This window comes from Spodoptera frugiperda, chromosome 1 (genome assembly GCF_023101765.2).
Source record: "Spodoptera frugiperda isolate SF20-4 chromosome 1, AGI-APGP_CSIRO_Sfru_2.0, whole genome shotgun sequence".
In the NCBI taxonomy this organism is placed as follows: Eukaryota; Metazoa; Arthropoda; class Insecta; order Lepidoptera; family Noctuidae; genus Spodoptera; species Spodoptera frugiperda.
In genome coordinates, this window is record NC_064212.1 from 4,844,092 (window position 1) to 4,863,197 (window position 19,106).

The following is a 19,106-nucleotide window of genomic DNA, read 5'->3' on the forward strand; positions in this document are numbered from 1 at the left end:
AAAAACAGCAACCTGTATGTATAATTAATTATTTTATTTTGTTATGAAATGTCTACTGTCGAAATAGAAGACAAACAAATACACAAGAAATGTGAGAAAGGTATAAATTACAAAATAATAATACTCTTGGGGCTTAATTAAATAAATTAGCTGGATACTTTGATGGGGGCTGATTCGACGCCCACCCAGAATACGGCTCCGTTCAGGGCGATGGTTGCTCTGTGAAAAAAAGAAAAATAAACATTAATAACAAAAGTACTGGCTATTTTGTGCACATCACAGTTTTTTTGAGGTGGGAAAATCATCCTATGGCTTCTCCCGCCTTGGGTGAGACGAGAGGGAGAATTCAAGTATTTATTGCACCCATAATGTACATAGGTGTTAGAAAATACAGTATTTAGTCACAATTATGGACCCTGTCGGGCACAGCAAAATATAAAATTCGTAGGAGAGTGTTAGATTTACTGACTAAAAACCACCCCATGAAGGAACGGGGCCACGGTAACCTTTTACGTTGTCCGCAACTCCGGACAGTTATAAGTATAACACACAGCTTTCAATCCATAATGCGTCTCAGTTGCCAATATACCTAATTGAACCTAATTTACCCAAGGCAACTTAATTGAATCGATCGCATTCACGAACAAAGGACTTGTAACACGTTTGATTCATTTCAAACACCCACACACCATTTTCGAATTAATTCTGTTAATTCATATCGCATCGTGCTCATGCATTATAAAGTTACCAAAGTCTGGAATGACTTTCACGGGTTATGAACCCGTGTCCTTTTTAACCCTTCGACGTCCCTTGTGTCCGTGGTATATAATATTATCTAATAATATGTATTCTATTGTCTAGTGTTTACTTATTGTACGAAGGTAGGTAGTTGATATGTAGTTTGGTGTCGGTCTACAGGCCTTTGTTTTTGAGGTAAATTTAGATCAGACAAAAGCTTTGCTTATTTATAGCTCAGCCGTCCTTTCTTTGTGTATAATCCTGGAGCCGTTTATAAAAATAGATCCATTAGCAAATTAAATCCTTTTCTCGAGTCTTTGAGGCGAATAAAACAAAGTCCGGTAGTGAAATTTTAATTATAATAATAACAGTGGCACCGTTTTTTTTCTTATCTTCAACGGGTTGGCCGAAATGGCGTAGCTTATTGGCGTATTATTTTTACCAGGTTTATGAGGCCTTCTTGTGGCTGATTTAGATCAGACCCAATAAGAGTTAAATGTTGAAAAATAGTAATAAAAAAATCCTTGTTCGAGATAGCTATATAGCTAACTAAAGTAGGCACATGCCTACCTCACCTATACGTATTATTTTTTCTCAATAGTTTTTTTTTTAATTTTAAATGGGCCGACATAAGGCCGCTATCTCGCCTGATGGTAAGTGATGATGCGGCCTTTTTATTTATTTATTTTATTTATTATCATAAGGCACGTCAACAGAATAAACACCAACATTAAAGAAAGACAAGATGAAGACACAAGATCATGTGCTTATGCCAATTATAGACATGCACGACATTTACATTATTAACACAGTTAGATGACATAAATATTAATATAAAATTAAATACAATGCAATTAACAGTATTTTGTACTTAAGTCTAATAGGAACTATAAAATTAAAAAAATACTTAAAATAACACAAAAACAGAACAGGAAAATTGAAATAAATATAACATTATAAAATTAAAGACAAGTAACATAACATAATTAATAAATTAATAGTTAAATTGGAACATTATTCATATTCATATTCTTTTTAATTATTTTGGATCGGAAAAGAGCGGGTCGGTCGTGATAAATGTCCAGATCGTATAATCGCCAAAACTGGTTGTATGTGGATGTTAATCTAACCACGGGGGCACGCGATCCCAAGTTTGTTCTAGATCTGGGGACACTAAAGAAGGACTGAGATATTCTCCTGGCATTCGGTCTTGGAACAGATATCCCTATGCGATCCAAGAAACCATAACATAGAGCAGAGTTCTTAACGACTTTTTGAAGAAAAACCAAATCCAACATTTGTCGCCTCCGCTGGAGGGTTTTCATCCTGAAGTGTGATAATCTATCATTGTAGGGGCATCTGGCACTGATTCCAGGACTAATGTACGCTAGATGTCGGGTGAAAGACCGTTGGATTGACTCAATCCGTTGCGTGTGTACAGCATACTGAGGATTCCAAATAACGCTACCAAATTCAAGTATGCTACGAACCAATGAATTATACAGTAATATTTTTGATGAAATACTTTTAAAATCCCTAGTATTCCGCAAAATGAAGCCCAACATTTTAGCAGATCTTTTGACTGTGCTATCGTAATGTGGTATAAAACTAAGTTCAGAGTCCAAGATTACCCCCAAATCCCGTACTACTCGCGTGACATCTATCACATCATTATTAATATGGAATTGAGTTGGTGTGATTTTTTAACCTACCTAGTTCCTTTAAATTGCAAAACGACTCAGTGATCAACTGGGCGGCAATAAACTGGGCCACGTGGACCAGTTGTACAAAATTAATTATGCCTACTATTTTTGTGGCCAACTGGGCCGAACGCACTTTGGTCTCGTGGACAAGATTTTATTATTTAATTTGCTGTGGTTAAGTGGGCCGAAAGTATCCAATACAGGCAGATACAGAGTGTTTCAGTAATTTCAAATACATCAACCTACAGAGTTTCAACTATGTAGGCCCAACAGTTTTGAAAATAAATGGCTGTGACATACGGACGGACGGACGGACGGACGAACAGACAGACATGACGAATCTATAAGGGTTCCGTTTTTTGCCATTTGGCTACGGAACCCTAATAACGACAACAAAATATAAAGAAACGCACAAGACAGAGGAAGAAAGCGCACTTTACTTTCGTAACGGCTGTAGATACTGTATACATATACATAAGTAAAACAAAATGGTACCCACTAGGTAAATATTTATTATATTTGAAATTACTGAAACACTCTGTATCTGCCTGTATTGGATACTTTCGGCCCACTTAACCACAGCAAATTAAATAATAAAATCTTGTCCACGAGACCAAAGTGCGTTCGGCCCAGTTGGCCACAAAAATAGTAGGCATAATTAATTTTGTACAACTGGTCCACGTGGCCCAGTTTATTGCCGCCCAGTTGATCACTGAGTCTGCAAAACAATGCACATTAGGCATGTATAGGCACCTCGAAGACTGTTTTTTTGCTAATAATATTTAAAAATGAAGTATTGTAGTTACCTGATCTTGACTTCTCCGTTGAATCCAGCAGGGGGAGTCCATGTGAAGGCGACAGTCTGCTTGTCGAACTTCTCATCGTGCTTCTTGTGGGTCACAGCGTTCTGGAAGTAACATGATCATTATAAATTAATGTTTTGATGTTATTAGGTCCTGCGCTACATATGTGATTTGATTTGTTTATTCAACTTAAGGCACTATATTATTAAATGTGATTTCTTAATTGGAGAAGAACAACCCTATTTGACTGTGTTTATGTTTTTATATGCTGTGGTATACTGTGTGGCTAGATAACTTTTTATGTTTTGTCAACCCAATTACATTACAGACACGTTGCGGGTCGGTTGTCTAGCTTTGCAGTCTTATAGTTCTTAATTACAATTTATGTCAGTTTTGGTAGCTATGTTATTCTAAGTACATTAAACTGGGTGTGCAATAGTACCATGTCTGCATCTGATTAAACTGGCACCTGGCATATAACATGGTTTTTGTAACTGAAAAAGGTAACATTTTTTACTGGAGTAGTTATGTGACCTCTATGTCTAGCCTATTGAAGTTTAGAATCCCTAAAGAATTCAGAAATTCAGTCACGTTCGACCCGACTGCGGCTAGTCCCGCCAAATTGAAAAAAGTTTACACATTCCACTAACTTTTTTAATCAACCCACAATGCATAGATGATGAATACTAAATTTCTTAATTAATACATCTTGTCTATAATATAAATATGACACAAATAAAGCTGTTATAGCATCGCAACTAGTACGTGAATACAACCATGCTACGTTGCGCGGTAATCCGTGACAAAGCTACTTAACTAACCCCGTTCCTACTCCTGCTTTTCGAGCTGGAGCCTCGGTAAACCCGCTAGGTTGTCCGCAGCTCCGGAATAACAGTAGGTAGTCTTACTGTAGTATCTATGCGATATGTATGTACCTAATAGGTAGGTGTTAAATTGACGCCTTGTTAGTAAAAGATTTACGCATGTTGTGACACTGTAATTTGATCAAACAATTATATGTATAAACTACCATACATGTGTTATACAGCAATGGCGACAATAATTGGATCGACTAGACAGACTCAACAATTTAGGTACAAAAGTGCATACATGTTCACCTTCATTGTTCAGTTCCTAGATTGAGTGAGATAATATTAATTTTTACTTCCTTCCTATTTAAATATTACCTATACCTATAGATATCTACTGACCTAAGTCACACAGGCATTATAATACCAAGTCGTAGTTAAGTTTGAAGGAATAACGATAGGTTAGTTAGAAATTACTTGTTTCCAGTCTATACTTATAAAGACTAAGCAGTCTAGGCACCCTACAGGCTACTTGGTCAAGGTCTAAATCGAATAGTAATAGTTCTGAACGTACAGACAACGGTTTACTATAGAGAGGCCGACTTAGATGGTATAATGACGGTGTTGTGTGTATATGTTGACTACCTGACACAATCTACACGCAATTATCGTGGTATAAGCCTCGCCATTGATTACACCTACCTAGGTACACATCAAAACATACCCTGCCTCTTTTTCTCTATAGTTATAGCTAACAAAGAAATATGGCTGCAACTGTTGCCCGCACGCCGGTTTGGCAATGACGTTAATTGTATTTAAACCTGAGTGAAGGGTTCCTATGTCCTCGGATGTGAACAATTTGTAAGATTTGACAATATAATCACCAAAAAATTGAATCGTTACAATGGCTAATAAGCCTTGCATATAATATTATGATATTGATACACTACCTTGTTTAGTTTTGTATAAATTAAAACGTTTCACGTGTATAAGATTATGCGTTATTTATTTAGGTATTTATGTAGATTATTTCATTATTATGGATGTGTCTTTTCGGCATTTTTTATTTTAAATTTTACCTCCAACTCTTCTACCTGCCGAAACTAAGCGACCTTTTAGAATGAACTTACAGCCTTGAGTGATGCAACACAACTTTGAGTATTTTAACATCTGTCTGTTTATGTTAAACATGGAAACTCGAACCTATTGAGTATTGACCAACCGAATGAGTGTTTTAACAAGAAAAGGCCTTCTACTAACTTAAATGTTAAGGAAGATTGGTTATTTATTATGCTTAATTATTTATTTATTCAAAATCAAATATGATAATCATAAACAAGTCACTAAAACAACGTCAAGTTTAGTAGGTAAAAGTAGTTTATCTTACAATCGATCTCCAAAAAAACAAAAACTGAATTAATATTATTATTATTTACATTAAGGATTTCATAATGCATGGTAACACATTAAAAAAAAGAATAAACCACAAAACTAGAGGTCATTAAATACGTCAACGGCTACCTTCCTTAATTCAAATTTAAATCAAGTCTTTTTTAATGATGATGCTCCGACTTGATTACATTTGCAGAGCGAGGTTGTAAAACTAAATACCTAATTCCTAATCTAGGTATTTAGCATTAGGTAGCTAATTTATTAATGTCTGTCTGATCCACTCATTGACATTTTAGTGACATGGGAAAGTCTAGAGTCAGACTGGATCATAAAACTTGGTTTTTTATTTTCGTATTTTCGAGTATTTAGGCCACCAAATTAGGCGATTGATTCTGTTGGTAGAATTGTTCTGGTCTGTTGGTAATGACTACCTATAGAGTCATTAGTTTGAAAATATTGCAAAGTTTTTTATTAAGGGGGAGAATCATCCATAGATTTTTGCCGAGGGTGAGGCTAGAGGGAGTGTCATACTCTTACTGTCTAAAAACTACCCCGTTCCTACTCCTGCTTTTCGAGCTGGAGCCCTGTTAACCCGCTAGGCAGTCCGCAGCTCTGGATTCCAGGTTCAGATTTAATCATAAAACTTGGTTTTTATTTTCGTAATTTCCAGTATCTAGGCCACCAAATTAGGTCTTTTGAGGGTTCTGTTTATGGCTACGTTGGCATCAATCATCAAATAGCTTAAGGTGAATGAAGGATTGCAGGATAATTTATTACGAAAGTAGTAATCAAATCTACTACCAAACTAAATATGAGTACCTAAGTTAAGTGTTCGTAAAAATCAATGATGAAATCTGTTGGTTGTCCATGCCCTTTGAAGAAAGGCTATAGTTGTGTATACCTACCTCTAATAAGGTCAATACTCCGATTTAATAAAATGTCGTTGTACTAACTAGGTAGGAAAACCTCTACCGTAACGTAGCATCGTGATTGGCTGTTATTCGGCGCTTTAATTTTCAAAGCACATCCACACAGTACATAGTTTCGAATAAATACATGAGCAAGTAATCTAATCACTTAATTTAATAGATCTTTTGTTACAGAACAACGGAATCATTGTGATACAACTGAAGGTCTAATTTAGAATGACAAACAGGTCTGTAAGGGTCTACGTCATAAGTACGGAAATGTAGACATTTTTTTTTTCAGGTATAATAAACATTTGTCTCCAAACTCGCGTGTCACGTTTTCAACGAAATACAACGGCTACATGATAATTGGTTCTGCTCTAAAAAAATACGAGCGATTTTTTGCGCTCGATCGCCTGATAGATTTTTTGCGGCAACACTGGTAAAGAAAGCTTTTAATCGATATTATTGAATTGTAAACATGTTTCTTTTTGTGTAACATTCTTTTAAACATAACAAGCTTATTTTTGAAAGGCTGGGCAGACTGAGTCTTACTGCCGTACTCAGAGTCATTTAATGACCCAGTCCTTTATTTTCTATTTATTAATTTTTAGTACCTAATTTAGTCAGTTCTTAGCGATTATTTAGGGAAAAATCATCATATTAAGGAATAGTTAAACTAACCATTAAATGTCTCTGAGTATGGCAGTTACCGAGTCCATTCATGTTAATAAGAATTATTTTCTTCATACATACATTATTATAATAATGTCTTAGCTTAGCCTTAGTATCTAAGTTACGCAGCAAGAAAATTAATATGAAACTGTTATTCAAATATAAATATGTTCACCGAACCGTAATATGGCTTCAAAGTTTGTGAAGGACGCGTGTTTCATGGAAATAAGCGAGTAACATTGAATTTACGACGCATTCAAACGGTGTTTTATTCAAATAACCGCAGGATTTTGTTCACAAAAACTTACTTAAAACAAGGATGTGTGTGTATGAATGTGTAAATAAAAAACGATTCGGTAAAAATAATGAGACGTCAGAATATCATCGCAAGGTCTATTGATTTTGACGTTTTGTACAAATACGATCAGATACTATGCATGTGTGTGAATGTTTTAATTCTTGATTTAAAATACCTATTTTATAAGCATTATTTTTTAAAAATATTAGCGTATTGCACTCATCCTACACATTAGTGCTAAATGACCTTTATGTCCGTTTTCACCAGCCTCTTCTAAACTTAGACTAAGTTAGGCACACATAAGCTAAGTTAGGTGACATTTTTGGTATAACCGACACCTACGAATACCAGTCAGCCAGTGTAAAGGCTTATTTTAGGTGCTACGTCACGCCAAGTTACTTCTTGTAAAGTGACAGTTTGTCGGTTGTCGGTCGACAATAGGCTAGTTTCCTACTAGTTAAATTCAATACTTTTTTCGAAACGTTAAAACCTAAGTATATGTATATTTTCTATGATATTTGTATGAAATACTGCGTTATGATGTCATCAGAAATTTTACTTTACTAGCTTTTATATGTAGTTATGTGTGTGAAGTGGAATTTTGCACCTGATTTTCAACACTTTACATACATGTTTAGTTTACAAGACTATGACTATGCTAAACTGCATAAAATATTGTTTTTTAAATAGATTTCCTAGTAAGAGTGAGTATATCTACTTACACCAGGTTCGCCGCAGTCGAGCAGCTGTGCGAAGGGGTCGTTGGGCTTCAGGGTGAACTTGCCGATGGGCTTGTCTCCGGCGCGGGCCTGCGCGAGGAGTCCACGGATGGTGTTGGCGGGGCCGTTGCCGCTGATCGTGATCTCCACTGGAGTACCGGCTTTCACTGCCTGTTGATAATAAAATGTTGTTAGTTCCTTTAAATTGAGTCGAAAGAAAAGGTTCAGTTTCAGCAGTTTCAGGAGCAAGATGTATATAACTGCCGCAATGTGCACCTCTGCCTACCCCTTTGGGGATAAAAGGCGTGACGATGCACATACGAGTATATAGCTCTAGAAAGTCTTATTTAGGACTAGCTGCTTCCGCGTGGTTTCACCCGCTCTTTTGATCGTAGCGTGATGTTTCTTAGCCTACCTATAACCTTCCTCGATAAATGGACTATCCAATACAAAAACAATTATTCAAATCGGACCAGTAGTTTCGGAGATTAGCGCGTTCAAAAAACTCTTTAGCTAAAATTTAGTATATACTAGATTCGAACTTAGAAATATTATAAAGATTTGAACTAATAGTTTTTATTTTCACTAGGTATATAATGTATGTACGTACGTTATATGAGGTAGTCAAAGTACATATAAACATTTGTTAACTAATGATTTCTAAAGATAGATAAGAGCTCTTAGTTTTTTGTACTTGCTATCTAAGTAGTAAAAAATAGCAAAGTAAACGAGCTTTTTTGCCAATTGATCGGTTGTCTAAGCGAATTGGATCAAAATTCTAAGTAGGTAACCTTGTAGGTAGTTGTACCCTGCTTATATCTTATTTGGTTTTAATTGTATGTGACCACGTGTTCCCTACGTGCTAACTAATGGTACATCTGCAATATGGTAAGATACTTTCCTGCTTACTAATGGTAAGATACATCTACAATATGACAGAAAATCCTTAATTTTGATCCGGTTTTTTCCTTCATTCCTCCTACACGCGGATAGGAAATAAATAACCAAGGAAAAAAAGTATTTTTCTATTTATAGTTGTAGATTTACCTATTTTCTTCTTTTTCTAATTTCGTTTTTCTCCGTGGACAATTAATAATAGCTTTGTTATCACAGGAGCATCAATTACAAAACCAATTTTAAGTTGTATCTACTGAAAAATTCGGTAGCTTTTACTTCAGCAAAGCTACGAAAGCGCGCTACGTAAGGTAGGTACGTATATTCAGGAGTGTAAATCAATAAGTTCACATTTTCAGCAAGGGCAGTCGGGACGTCCCTCGCGTTTCGATTCAGGGACAAATGTACCTAGTTCTATACATATAGGTACACAGTAATATGCACTTTAGAGTTGTATTAAGAAATACATATTGATTTAAGCAAAGTAAATAAGTTTTGGAGTGTGTCAAAAGATTTGAATACGATAAAAACTAACACATGTAAACGGGGAATTACATTAGGCCTGTACCATTAGTACGAGTTTGATGAAACGAAACGAGAGCGCGTTCGGCGCTCTGATTGGTTAGTTTATTCGCGCTGGCCAATCAGAACGCCGAACGCGCTGTCGTTTCGTTTTCGTTCAACGTAAAGTAAACTCGTACTAAGGGTACTGTTATTGAAATTTCTGTAGGTACTACTACATAGGTAAAGGATGATATATTTATTATACTTAGCCCAAGATCGATGCGAAATGTTTATAAACAAACCATAACGTTACGTGAGATATTATCTCATCAATTTCTCAAGCGGTCACATCTTCCGCGCCATTTCTTACACATTTTCTATGTTTCTTTATTATTGTAGTCTTACCTTTATGATTTGTTTTCAAATAATTCGCTTCAATCTTGGCCTAAGTACCAATAGTTGTGTAATTTTCATTGGACGTTAAGAGCGAGCTTAAACCCCAAACTAATCCTAAATTGTCACTATAATCTGCTGCAATCTATGGCAGAAGCTTTGCTTGGGATCTGACATCTAATCCGTAATACTGTAATCTCATACTGTAACTTGGACCATCGAAATACAGTTTTTATTGTATGCGTTCTATACGTATAATATTTAACCGTTATTACATTCTAGCCAAAAGCACTTCTTTTAGACCTGTTCACATTAATTTTACTAATTAATTTCAGTTTCAGTAAAATAAAAAGTTCCTTCTCAATCAAGTATATTACTAAGTATTTAGTAACTCTCTCTCACTTCGATTTTGGTATAAAAGCGAGAGAGAGCTTCTATGTACTTTGTTAAAGGACTTAATTACTAGTGTTCGCAAACAAGGCAAATCTATACTAATATATAAAAGTAAAGATTTTGTATTGTTTGGGGTAATCTCCGAGAACTACTGATCCGATTTGAATAATTCTTTTTGAGTTGTAGCGCTATCGAGGCAGGTTATAGGCATAAAACATCACACTACGATCAATAGGAACCGAGCGGAGCGGGTGAAACCGCGCGGAAGTAGCTAGTTACTTATAAATTCTTATTTCTTCTTGTTACAAATTCTTACGCACCTGTGAGCTAGTCGTGATTTTGTATGGTGGTGGGGTGGACTGGCGTGGCACGGGGTGTTTGGGCACCATGTCCCCGCAGACGCTGTCAGGGGCTCCGGTGGAGTAGGCATTGGCGGCGGCCACCAAGGCTACGGCGAGGACTGCGTACGATGCCAACATTTTGACTGTTTCTGGAAAAAAAGGAGTATTGTTATACCATGTACTATGGCATCTCCATGTATATTCATGTATATTTGTATCTACTGTAGATCCTGGCTTACAGGAGTTGCAGCGTCAAAATGGGAGGTTGTGGCGATATTTGTCCCAAAAAATACCATGTAATATCCACTTTTCATCCCCCATTTGTGTTGTAAGTCGCGTGCAAAAGTGGGTGAGCCTATAGCTATGTACGATTTACGTGTAATAATGTGCACGTCTGCCTACCCTATCAGGGGTAAAAAAGGCGAGGTGTTGGCCAGTTGTTATACCATGTCATCGATAGAAATCTTAGGATTATAAACAGTCGGGTCTACAGGAAAATTAACAAAGTTTTAAGTTTAATTTAATTAATGTAACAGCAACCAACGGCAAACTTAGCGCGGGCTTGTTAAGCTCCAGTCATCGTAAATCATAATGGATTATAAAGCTTTAAAGGTATCTTTTCAATTAATTTAAATGGTGTAAAGTCCCTAGATGCATTTTTAAAATTTTACTAGCTTGTGAGTAGAAAATACGAATGTTTGTGAGTTTATGTGTATGTTTTTTACTCAATCACGTCAAAACGGCTGAAGCGATCGGGATGATATTTGGAACAAGGCTAGATTATGATCTGTAATAACACATAGGCTATTTTTCATCCCACAGGAACACGAGTGCAGCCGCTGGCAAAAGTTAGTATTCTTTAATACATATACGTTATTGAAATTAATTAAAATGCATCTCCATCAAAATATTAAATAATATTAATTTTATGCATTCATCCAATCAAAATAATCCTTGATCGATGCATGTTAACAAAAAACGCGAGCCATTTGAAAGGTCTCAATCAAGAGTTCAAGTTAATCGATCCAAGTAAGGACGATGCCTTGCTTACATTAAGTTTTTCATTGAAAAAGTATAATTTTGAATAGATGCATAAATCATTAAGCTCTATGATTGATGTGCGGAGATAATTTTAGACATAGAACGTCGTAGAATCCGATGCTAAGTCGAAATAAATGCAAAGCAAACGAAAGCGGGTCATGGTCCTTTCGGTTCTTCAGAACTCAAGCTCTTGCAAAGATACGACTCTCGAGGACAGGTTCTCAACAAATATGGTGACGTAACCTGACGATCGACAAACTTTGCCGGCGAACGTTTGACTACATTTACTTCAATGTGACCAAAAATAACAGGTTCGGTTCACGCTTTGTTATTGTGTTTAGTGCTTAACCATTGTAAAGTTAATAGTCTTACAACCTAAATATAATATGGGAAGTCAGTGACAAAACTGTTGCATATATTATATTATGTCTTGAAAGTATTGCTTCAATCGAGTTTTCATAATAGTGTGGTACCGGTCCAACCCGGTTTTTGATTTTGAGTCGTTACGACATTTTTGAAATGTAAACATTACATAAAAATATTTCATTGTGTGTCTTTGTCTTTAATAAATGATTCCAACTGCTACACTCAGAGGCATTTAATTATGACCAAAACTATTCCTTAGTAACGATTTTGTATCGAAAACAATTGCTAAGGACTGGGTTAAGTAACCATTAATTAAATGACTCTGAATGCGGTATTAAGTTCCATTTAAAACTAGAATTAGCAATTTTAAGTTTAGACTTTATTAGACGACAGACTTGAGAGAGAAGTTGATCCAGTAACTAATATTGGGGCTAATCTTTAGATTATTCAAACAATGACAATATTCTTAAACAATGACAATATCTACAAATTACTATGACAATAACATAAACTAGAGCATAATCATAAAATATTTATTACATGTATAAGTGAAATAAACAATATTTCCTAATAATTACACTTTTAATTCAACAAAACCCAATAAATTAAAAACGACGATAAAAAAAATCAACCGCAGATGGACATCAAACCTGATTGCTTAGCAACACAGATTAAAAAAAAAGGCCAGGTCAGCCAATAGCAATGAGTATAGACAAAGGTAATGCAACTTCATCCAATTAGAGCTTACTGGTAACCTATTACTGCTTATGTTAGAAGGCCTAGGTTAAATACTGACAGTAAACGCATAGATCGGGAATTTGCATATTGTGAATGGGTCTTACCAATAGAACTTTAAAACAATGCTAATTTATAAATACTTGTTGCTCAGTTTACATAACTTATATTGAAAATGCGAAAGTAATTTTGTTTGTTTGTTACTTTTCTATGATTTATTTACTCAATCAATTGTCTTAATTGATATCAGAGATGTTAGTTTTAAATGCTATTAATGAATCTACAATTTAAACAATGATCTTAAATTCTTAAAATCTTAAAATGAATGTTAACCTAATAAAATTGTAGCAAGGAAAATTGATGTTTCATGCACAATTTTATTTTATAATTTGTGCTTTAGAAACGTAATAAAAATAATTAAATATAATTTTGTAATTAGTGTTTAGCACATAATGTGGGTCATAATATAAGCTTGTTAGATTTTAATGAATAAAATGTTTTTCTTTAATTAGTTAAAGGTTGTTCCGTATTTTGACTTAAGACAGAATATAATAATTGGATTATACAATTTACATTGTTTACTTCATTGCCGATTGAAACTAATGATCAAAATAATGAAATATATGACGGTCATTAATTCTGTATTTATAATTCGAGCCCAGATTCCGAAACACTATTTCAACACCGACACGAATTCATAAATAAAATTAAAACTATTAAAAAATTACATCAATTATTTATTAATTTTTATTGCAAGTACACTTTGTTGACATAGACAATGACATTAAGTTAACTTTTTAACGGAAATATAATTAGTTAGAAACAATAAACACTAGTTATGATTGTTATGTAGGGATATGTAAAGTAAATATTATTTGATTACCTTTTGATTTGTTTGAAATCGCGCGCCGCGTGCTTCGGTTAGTGTGTGAACGGTTACAAACAGCAAACTTGGTAACTTGCAAGTTATATAGGTATCGCAACCACTGTCCGTATGGAAGGGCGGAAGGCCAAAGAATAAACGACAGATGGTGACTCTGTCTCTAGCATTACTTGCGTTTTTTTATAAAATCATCACTGACTTGCACGATTAAACTTCACAATAGTTTTCTGGGTTTGCGTTCGAATTAAGACTTGTTAGTCTGCCCGTCTAAGGTAGTTGTGAATTACTTTTTTTAATTTACCCACTTGTTTTGTTTTGGTTTTTCTAAACTTTTGACCTGATTTAAATAAAATTGTACCTAATTTTGTAAGGTTCGAAAATGTTATAAAATTGAAACATGGATGTAATTCACGATGTCCTTTGGATTCAATGAAACACAATTAAAACCTTCTTTCAAGAAGTTATTGTACTTAAAGCTTAAAATTGGGAGCTATTGTTTTAATCTTCTGCTTATATCCTGTCTATAGGTACTTAGATAAAAAATAGCGAGGATTTATGAAATTAGTATTTTTGTTAGTCATTTTATTAAGTAAGGACATCTTAAACCAACCCATTCGCTTTTACTTATAATGGAACAAAACCACATCTGTCTGTATATTCTTTGACAGGTTTATCTAGAACTATGAAGACAAACCCTGGCGTGTGCGTGCGTCTTACTAAATTATATTAAATTAATAAAATTACAATTTTAACGTTAAAATTAATATTCTTTGGTGTGCCATTGCCACGTTTGGATGAAATTAATTTATTAGACTTATGTATGTCTCTCTTTCGTAAATAAATCGCTGTACAAGTTTCCTTGATATTTTCCTCAAAATCAGAATGGATAATAAATTACTTATGAAGATAAAACCCGCATCAAAGGATTCCTGTTTTCCTACATAACATAAGTAGGTACATGTAATATTATGTCGTTGTTTAGAAAAAATATAACATTTCATAATCTATTATATAAAAATAAGTCGGGTTTTCCTTCCTGACGCTATAACTCCAGAACACACGAACCGATTTCCACAGTTTTGCATTCGTTGGAAAGGTCTCGGGCTCCGTGAGGTTTATAGCAAAGAAAATTCAAGAGAAAAGCAGGTAAACGGAAAATCATTGGTGGTGAAACGGAGTTCGCCGGTTTTGCTAGTGTTCTATATAATAAGGTTAAGTACTTAAGTTGATATTATCTTTATTAAGTGATTCAACAAAGGCATTTGTTTTATTAAGCAGTAATGTTACGACAAACATTCCCCTGCCGTTGTATCTCACGGTCCTGCCACGAAGCAAGAGGTGGAGTGGGGTGATTTTTGTTAGTATAAGTCTGACACTCCCTCTCGCTTCAACGAGAGGAGTTTCTATTATGGCACTGCAAAAAAATCTTATTGCCAATTAGGACATTTTGCCCGACCCGGCAATCGAACCCGAGACTTCTTGCACGGAAGTCGTACTTGCGACCTATCGACAAACGAGGCAGTCTAAAAGTTTAACTATCATCATCATATCACTATCAGCCACAAGAAGTCCATATGCCTCCCCCAAGGACAGTTTAACTATGGAAGTAAAATAATGTTGTTGAGATGTTTAAAGTTTTATTACAGAGCATAATTGAGTCTATTCTCTAATGTGATAGCCAAATATCAGAAGTCTATAAACGGTATTGATGGTTTACCTGATTTGGTGCTCAGTAAACTTGTGACGAAAATAACATGACAATCTTTATTTTAAAGTTAACTCATTCATAACATGTTCAGAATGACTATCAATTTTCGTCTATGTTACCTATGAGTAATACTGTTTATAGTATTGATTTATGTATCTGTGGAGAATATGAAAAACGGCTTGACTATGTAACTTTAAGCTGTGTAGAGTGAAGGATTAATTTGCAGATGATTTGTTTATAGCGAAAAGTTTTACCTATAAACTAAATATTGCTATAAAACTTCCCGGAGCTGCGGATTGCCCAGCGGTTTACCGGGCTCCGGCCCGAAAAGCAGGAGTAAGAACGCGGTGGTTTTTAGTTAATAAGTGTCTCACACTCCCTTTCGCTATGCCCAAGGCGGGAGAAGTTACTGTATGATTTTCCTTGCTCAAAAAAGGTATAAAACTTGAAAATTACTCATTACTTAAAACAGTTAAAACATCAGGTAAATACGGAGTACGTAAGTGGAGAGAGAGGGAGAGATATGTATTGTTATCCCTTTCTAAATTTCTATCCTTAATCCCTGTTGGCAAGAAGGAGACTATTCCCGTTCTAGAATTGATTGAAAGCAATAATAAAGTATACATAGCAAAATCCACATTGCAAGCTTAGTATACAAAAAATTACATCAAAAAGTATTATTTACACAATCACGTGTGACATGACTGTATGAACTATCTTACTCACCGTAGTTTATTTATTTATTGAAGATATTACAACGCGTCTCTCAAGTCATTGTGAATTTATGATGACACTTTACACGTAATATATAGCTATTTAAGGTATTTTTTATAAAAATCATAGAATATAAGTGTATAAGCAAACATGGTACTTTGCGTGGTAGTTGTGGCAGTTTTATGGGTAGGTTTATGGGGGATATAAACATATTTAAAACAGAGACCAAGGCAAGGAGGTCTGTGATAAATCTAATCCTTTTAAACTGCGATCTCCAACCCACTTGCCAAGCATTTAAATTATGGCAAACCCCTATTTAACCGACTAAAAAAGGGGATTTTTTAGTTTGACCTGCATGTTTAATATCTTGTTCTAGCTGGCGGAAAATAAGTTGGAATCACGTAACAAAGTTATTCGGATATAATCTAGTTACTTTATTTATTATATTTTTTTTTGTTGTTTACCTTATTGTGGAAATTAGGTATATAGTATCTACCTAAGACGCGACATCATATAGGTACATCTATGATATGGCCATGAACGAAAAATTGGATAGAATAAATTATAATGAATGTTTTTTTAATATTATATTACTATTACTTATTACATTTTATTAGGTAGGTACCTACATATTAATTGTTGTCATAATCATTCATAATTGTATTATGAATAAGTGAATATTCTCCTAGAATTCTGATTTACGTTTTTCCCTAAGACTAAAAGTGAATGAGTAAGTTATAAACTACCTATTCTTTTCATCATAGTTTAATTGTAACACAAATGCAATTTCCTGTACCTACTGCAATCTAAAGTGTTCAGGAAAATGGTGTAAAAAACAAAGACTTTTGTACTTGGGACAAATGCAGGATTGTAAACAAAGAGATGATGTGTCAGGGGCATAATAGGTTAATTCCCTTGCATCATCATACGGGTATATAAGATCTTACAATGATGAGTACTTGGTTAGTCTACTGTGCGCTTTGTTAACGATAACATGATAGGTTCATTACGAAATGCTCGAGGTCCCAGCTCGAAGTTCTTATTAAATATGTAATAGGTAGGTTCTATTAGTGTATTACATATCTGTATGTTCTTAATAAATATTTTTTTAATAAAGAAAATCCCACAAAAGCATCATGTAAATTGTTGCTACCATAATTATAGTACTGGTCAAAAAGTAACCAGACCTCATAAAGAGAAAAAATTGTAATCTTAATGTCCAATCTTAAAAACCCTAATTTTACACTTAATTTGTGGTACAATAGTTGTTGCATACGCGCAGTTGGTTTTATGTAGCGCGTAGCACCTGCGTAGCGCGTAGAGCGTAGCGCGTAGTACCGTACGTAGCTCATAGACAGAAGCGCGTAGTACAGAGCACGTAGATTGTAGCGCATAGTTCGTAGTGTGTATTACATATTGCGTAGGTTATTATACGTAGCACGCAGATCCTAGTGCATAGTACATAGCAAGGCTCGGATACCGGTTAAATTTCCAAACCGTTATTATGTACTTGTACGCAAAACCTTTACATTGGGTTTCGTTCGCGAAACCGGTTTTTTTAAACCGGTATTTGGAACAGTATTTTCATAAAGGTTTTTTCGGATTAAACGGTTTAGAGCAATAAAAACCGGTTAATACGACGCACATCAAAGAAACGCCGCGCGCTGGTCAGTTTATATTCAATATACAGAGAAAAGTAACGAAAGGTATGTGTATTTTTTGTTATATATTGTATATTTACTAATATTTCAACGCGTGTACCGACATGCCCCTCGTCGAATAAACCGGTTAATTTGGGTTAAAATAAAGTTCTTTAATGTTCACGTTTTTAAGAAAAGTTCGGAGAAAAACCGATATAAACCGGTATTAACCGATATTTTTTAAACCGGTTCCGAGCCTTGGTACATAGAGCCTAAAATAGATCGTATTCTTAGCTTGTAGCGCGTTATCCGTAGCGCGGAGTTCGTAGGACGTAACAGCGTAATCGTGATATTAATCTCGCAGGCGTAACGAGCGAGTCGACCGCGAGAAAAGAGTCTATAAATGCCTTAATTAAAATGTGTGGCCTGCCCATTTCCTTACTACAAACATGTGCATTATGCGCGACTGTGCCTAGCAAACGCGCCCTTGTGTTTGTTTTGGCTCGTCTTGGTGAGACAAGGGTACTACTACCATCTACCCTCAGATAAAATATCATAAAAATCTTGTAAAAAAGATTATGATTCTAGCTTCATACACTATTAAGTATAAATTTCGGTTACAGCGCCATCTTACTGAACTTTCTGAAATTAATTTCATGACTGGGGACAGATTTCGCTGTTTGTATACGTAGGCGTAGGTTCACTTTTCAGCTACCGGCTACGAGACGTACATTTACTTTCAATTTGAGTATGCTGAAAACCCACACGGTAGCCTAAAATTTAGAGATCCACTACTTAAATGTATAACACTACAGCATCAGTACCTATTACAATTTTTACGAAAAAAAATCAGTTTTCTTCGAGTATATCCTCATGTTTCAACTGGAAATGTAATAATTAAATTATTATAACAGTGTTCTAAACCAAATAAATTTGTGCCAGTAGCTCCACTCATGTCATCGGAATAAAAAATAGCCTATGTTATATTCGGTATTTAGAATAGTACGTATTAATTTTTGTTGCTCTCTGATTACTTAAATAGATTTCAAACTTATGTATAAAAAGATTAATCATTGTGGTTAAAGAAGATACCTACCAATTGCTATTTTTTATACTTGGTAAAACTTAATTTGTAACAAATAACACAGAATATACCTGATTATTATATACCGTAAGTGTAGATGTAAAATTATTGAATACTACCTATATTTCATTTAAATATTCCCGCTAAAGAATAGCGTCTCGAAAAAGCTTAAATTGTCTATGATAATCTATAATATTGGTTAGTTTCCTATTGGATAATTTATTTATTTGATTTGATTGTTTTTATACTTTATTGCAGCCAATATTTACGTTATACTTTTTATCGTTGTTTTTAATTTTAGAAATGTTTGTATTACATACAAAAAATACAATAATAATGTTTATAACCAAATCTAACCTATAAAG

General features: G+C 34.7%; 1 protein-coding gene across 1 annotated transcript; it reads right to left on the reverse strand.

Moving 5' to 3' along the window:
- Window positions 1–15: 15 nt before the first annotated feature.
- Window positions 16–13,832, reverse strand: LOC118273606 (putative defense protein Hdd11). Its single transcript, XM_035590656.2, has 5 exons — window positions 13,596–13,832; window positions 10,550–10,719; window positions 8,049–8,216; window positions 3,248–3,348; window positions 16–219 (listed from the first exon to the last, which is right to left on the reverse strand). Exons 2-5 carry the CDS (start codon window positions 10,706–10,708, stop codon window positions 147–149), a joined length of 501 nt encoding a protein of 166 aa, XP_035446549.1. The 5' UTR covers window positions 10,709–10,719; window positions 13,596–13,832; the 3' UTR covers window positions 16–146.
- Between the last annotated feature and the right edge of the window lie 5,274 nt (window positions 13,833–19,106).

Bases quoted from the DNA above. Each gene is read 5' to 3' on its own strand.
- LOC118273606 (XM_035590656.2), bottom strand. From the start codon at position 10,708: ATGTTGGCATCGTACGCAGTCCTCGCCGTAGCCTTGGTGGCCGCCGCC. The intron at 3,349-8,048 runs GTAAGTAGATAT...TGTTACTTCCAG, and splicing joins TCGACTGCGGCGAACCTGGT to AACGCTGTGACCCACAAGAA. The intron at 220-3,247 runs GTAACTACAATA...TTTTTTTCACAG, and splicing joins AACGGAGAAGTCAAGATCAG to AGCAACCATCGCCCTGAACG.